The 5053-nt window shown below is 29.7% G+C and overlaps 1 protein-coding gene across 3 annotated transcripts; it reads right to left on the reverse strand.

The window, feature by feature from the left end:
- Positions 1-247: 247 nt before the first annotated feature.
- Positions 248-4546, reverse strand: LOC117167742. Of its 3 annotated transcripts, none has more exons than XM_033352894.1 (8): positions 4367-4546; positions 3585-3844; positions 3030-3248; positions 1661-1705; positions 1120-1287; positions 804-1030; positions 546-711; positions 248-462 (listed from the first exon to the last, which is right to left on the reverse strand). In XM_033352894.1, exons 2-8 carry the CDS (start codon positions 3838-3840, stop codon positions 332-334), a joined length of 1212 nt encoding a protein of 403 aa, XP_033208785.1. In that variant the 5' UTR covers positions 3841-3844; positions 4367-4546; the 3' UTR covers positions 248-331. The 3 variants fall into 3 exon arrangements, with proteins under 3 accessions (XP_033208785.1, XP_033208784.1, XP_033208786.1); XM_033352893.1 differs by having other exon boundaries at positions 3585-3855; XM_033352895.1 differs by lacking the exon at positions 1661-1705 and having other exon boundaries at positions 3585-3855.
- Positions 4547-5053: the final 507 nt, after the last annotated feature.

Below are 5053 nucleotides of genomic sequence, written 5' to 3' on the forward strand. Positions count from 1 at the left end.
AATACCAAACTCGAAAAAACGCGTCCAGAAATTTTAGTGAGGCGCCGGTCGGGCCCCAATCGGGAAAAATGTGGCCCCGATAGGGTAATCTGTCTAGCGCCAGACCGGAAATGAAATGCCCTGCCCGATAGGGCCCCGATCTGGCCCGAAAAAATGAGGGCCTGATCTGGCCCAGGTCTGGGCCCTTTAAATTTTTTATTTTTATCAATAGCAAAATATATATTTTTTTAAATAACAATAAATAGTTGGCTTAAAAATTGCATTTTATTTCATTAATGCATGATTTTTTACGAATACATATAAACGAGAACTGGATATGCGATAATTTCACTCAGTTCGATGCTAGTGTTGCGCTTGGTCTGAGTTTTCTGCCTCCGTCCCAGTCCTTAACATTACTCAAAACAGTGCTGATGTCAGAAATAACTTCCTCCTCTGAACATTTATATTTCTCTGCAAGTACATCTGAATTTTTTTTTAATTAGTTGAAAAAGAAGAAAAAATCGTTCATTGAATAAAAATTTCACAAATTCTATTGATTTACTTACCGATAATGCATTTGCACATGTGGTATTCTTTAAAAACTAGTTTTGTTGCGACTCTTTTTACAGCTGTGAACTGGCTGCTTACATTTTTGTGGAAATATTTCTTTAAAATATTGTTAACTGTCTTGCGCATGATTTTTTTATCAAAAGATAACGCCAGTGAACCTTTCTATAATTTCAAAAAAGAAAAATACATCTCGCTATTGAAAAATTATTTTCATGTAAAGTAAAATTAATTGTAGCATAAAAAAGAAAACTTACGAATTCTTTGCAACAATTTTCATCCGTTGCTAATCGATTCTCAAAGTCTGCAAATTCCTGCAATTTATTAAATGGCAATGTCAAACTGTATTCTTCTGCAAATGATTTCTTTGGGACGTAGTTTGTACAGGAGACAGCCTCGAACATATTCATCAGAGAGTCTTGATTAGCCTCTACTTCTCTAATTTCAGCCCTCAAACCCCTAATTTCCCTTATCAGCAAGTCATCTAAATAAAAAAATAAAAAACAATCATGTTTAGAAAAATCATATTTCATGTAGTAATTTTGGGAAATAAAAAAATAACTGTATCCTTACATTTTTTCTCAGCGTTATCCGAAGATTTATTTTCGGCTACTAATTTCATTTTTGGTCGATTTTTTGCTGGAAAACCTTTGATGCCTCCCTTTCCCTTCATTTTTGACTGGATTTTATTGTCGTTCACTTCGAACGAGTTATGAGTCGAATCAAAGTCAGTTGAACTTTCTATAAAAGTAGCAAACAAATTCAGTGATCATATTTAAAGCGAAGTGTAATTTTATACATATGCATTACAAAACAGTCAATTGACAAAAAAGTATTTAGTAGCTTGTCAATAGGTACGTGACTTACCTCCAGTGCTCTAGATTGCCTCTTTCTCTTATAATCATCAATACTGCCTGCTATAGATAACTGTTCTTCTTTGTCTCTAGACTTTGCCAGTTCTGGTTTTTTGGTAACCTCGAGCAAGGATGCGCTGTCTTGAAAGGCATCAACAGAATCGTTATTTGCAAAAAATTTTATTTATAAAACGTAAAATGGCAATATTTATTTATGTTTTAAACACAGGTTAAAAACTTATTAGTCTTAAAGTCTTTACCGGTGTCAAACTCTTCATTTAAAAATAATGGATCAACACTGTTGCCTGAAAAATACAATATCTTATTAGACCATACTATTATCAATAATTCCATATAGAATATTAATACATTAGGAAAAAAATACTTTTGAATCTACAAATATAGTAGATTTTGATTGAACGGTGATGCTATAAATTCCAGAGCATACTGCTTAAAAGCTATAGCATCTGATTTTGACAGATAGTAATATCACATTCTATAGATTCGAAAGTATTTCTCTCTGTGTACATTAGAGTGGTTCAAACATGCGTTGAAAATTTTTTCGTACTCTAGAGGGTAGATATCTTCCCCCCCAAAAAAGTTTCCATGATTAAGCAGTTATTTTTCGATAACTAAAAAAATGAAATAAAATAGAAGACATATAATTAATTACGATTTTTAAAGTATGTTTGGGAAACTAATTATTTAAACAAATTATCTGTTTAAACAATTAAAAGTGGTGAATTTATTCTTTCTATACATTATACAATCAGAAACATAATTATATGTGTTCTATTTTATTGCATTTTTTTAGTTATAGAAAAAAAACTGCTTGAGCAAATGAATGCTGTTTAAACAAATAGAGATTTATTAAAGATTAAAAGAAATGTATCAAAATTATGTAAATATTCAACAAAAAGTAGCATAGGATACTAATTTATAAAGAAAATTGATACATCTGGCTCAATTTTTAGCAATTTTGAAAGTAGACAATAGATAATTATATAAATGATTGCATAATGTTTTTAGAAAAATGTACTACTCCAAACAACGACAAACAATTACATTTCAATAAGAAAATACGATTATTAATATATTTTTTGAGAATAAATAATTGCTTAAGAAATTTACATATGTTTAAGCAATTGGAAATTGTTTAAAACTCATGGTTAATATTCAAATTGTCCGTTTGTAATTATTTGTATGAAAAAGACGACGGAAGTTGCTAAAAAACTACAATAATACGTAAAAATGTTTTATTTTTATTTTTGGGTCATATTGGAGCGTTGCGGGGAGGGTGGGTGTGGTTTGGAAATGAAATTTATTAGTATGATTTTATTTCGTAGACATTCCTCTTAAATCCCTAAAAAACTTGACACGTTTCGATGAAACCCTGGAACATGAGTTCAATTTTGCGAAAAATAAAAATTTCCCCATGTTAATTAAATGGGGGTTTGAGGTGTCCGGGTGACACGTGTTAATATTCGAATTTCGGAAAAAATACGGTACAAAATAATGTTTAGCATTACATATTTTTTTAGAATTACCAGACAATTTGTTTGAATCTTATATTGAGGATTTAGTTAGAATAAGGAATATTAAGTATGCTTCAAAACAGACAATAATTACCTTCAGTAGATGTTTGTAAAATTTTCTTGCATGGCTCAAAATTTTTCTTAAGGGTTGGTACAGCCAAAATCGATTTTAGGTTCGGACGGCTTTCTCTGGCTCTTATTTCCTTGGCGACAGCAGCAGCTTTATCCTTTGAATGAATTTCGGATCCACTGCTGTACACATACTCTTGGGTATTTAACTTCTTTAACTTGTTAACTGCTTCACAATAAGTTTCTGTATTAAAGTTAAAATAAGTTAGTTTAAGAATGACAAAAGTATCCAATAAAATGTATCTAGAATTAAAAATCAAGAATTATCGATTAAAAAAAATTGTAATCAGCACTTATATATTAGGCTTTTATTTGAATTAAAATCAAGAATTTATATGAAGAATTATCGACTTTGAAAAAATGGTAATGACCATTTAGATTTTAGGTTTTTATTTGGCAATGATCATTACAAATTATTTCGAATGCCAATTTTTATGGTATTTTTGAAAGGTTAAGATAGCACATCGTTTTTTTAATTTAAATAAAATTTTAATCAATAAAATATTTAATTATTACTCACGTTCATCACCAACAAGCTTTATAGTGTACTCCGGCCAATGATCTGGTGCGTCCAACTCGCATTCAACCAATTTATGTAAAATTGCATTAGTTTCATCGGTGTCGTACGGTGGAGGCATGAACTTTGAGACATATCTTTTTTTAATGCTGTTATAGCGTATCCATTTGGTTGGAACACAGTCCACACGTCTCACCTTTTTAGGACCTTTTTCAATAAATTCCACCAATTGGAATGTACGAACAAATTCTAAATTCATTTCCCTGTATTCACACTAAAACGATCATTTTTTATTAAATATAACTTCCGTGAGAGTACATACTATAATATGATTTATTTAATTTAAAGCATAACATTATTCCCTTAACAATATAGAAGAAAACATCAGATTAAATAGTATAATTATAATCTTCTAAATATTCTTTTGGAACGATTTTTGTTTGACTGTAACGTACATGGGGTACGTAGAATAAAATTTAAAAAGTGAGGTTATGTTCAAGAAATTCTAAAAGCATTTAACCTGTAACGTTACCAATCCGAAGACTTACATATTTTGTATAAATTAATCTGTATTTTCACTATTCATGTTAGAAAATATAAAATTCTAGAAGCTCGAAAACATTTGCTTTATTCGAATAAATACTACATGTGTTCAAAATGACAACACTTCCTCGAATACACTGCTGTAAATCTTCAGAAGCTAAAAATTAATTTTGCACTTTCTTCAAAACATTACCGTCATTTTATCGCTTTGTTTTATAATAAATTAGTTTGGAAAAACTTACCTGTGTCTTTTTGAGTGAAAATATTTTTTTCGAAGTGGATCCACAGTGCAACGGTACAAACTAACAAACGCTAACAAAGAACTTTTCACTATTATTTATCTTTACAGTGGTACCTAGCTTCATTGCTAACAATCGAGTACGAACAGTCGAATAATCGAAATCTTTCGATACAAGCGCGGTAAATTCGAATAAAAAATTACATTAAGATGATAGATGATTTTAAATCCTTCATTCTTTTCCAACAATTTTTCGTTTTTATTTATTTATTTTGTCAAAATTTATGTACAACATAAATTATTTTTAATTTTAGAGTTTTTAATTTATTTTAGAATTGTATGGCGAGAACAGATAAATATTTTTAAATACGACAGTTTTTTCTAACCAGTTTTTCGATTTTATTCATTTCTTTTTTCAAAAATCATACACAACAGTAAAACTTTTTTAAGTATTAGTCTTTATTTTAGGACTCCTAAAATTCTTTTCTTTTTGACACAATTTCCTAATTTATTACAACTATTTTAAGTTAGATTCACAGCAAAAATTAGTGATGTAGAAGAGGCATAGTGTATACTCGCCGCGTTCCACCTTCTCTTAAATTTAATGAAAGTTTTATCATTTTTACTTTTACATCAGTAAGATTGTAATCAAATAATGTGTTTTGCGCTTTTGGACGAAGTTCCCACATGC

The sequence above is a fragment of the Belonocnema kinseyi genome, chromosome 2, assembly GCF_010883055.1.
Source record: "Belonocnema kinseyi isolate 2016_QV_RU_SX_M_011 chromosome 2, B_treatae_v1, whole genome shotgun sequence".
Classification (NCBI taxonomy): Eukaryota; Metazoa; Arthropoda; class Insecta; order Hymenoptera; family Cynipidae; genus Belonocnema; species Belonocnema kinseyi.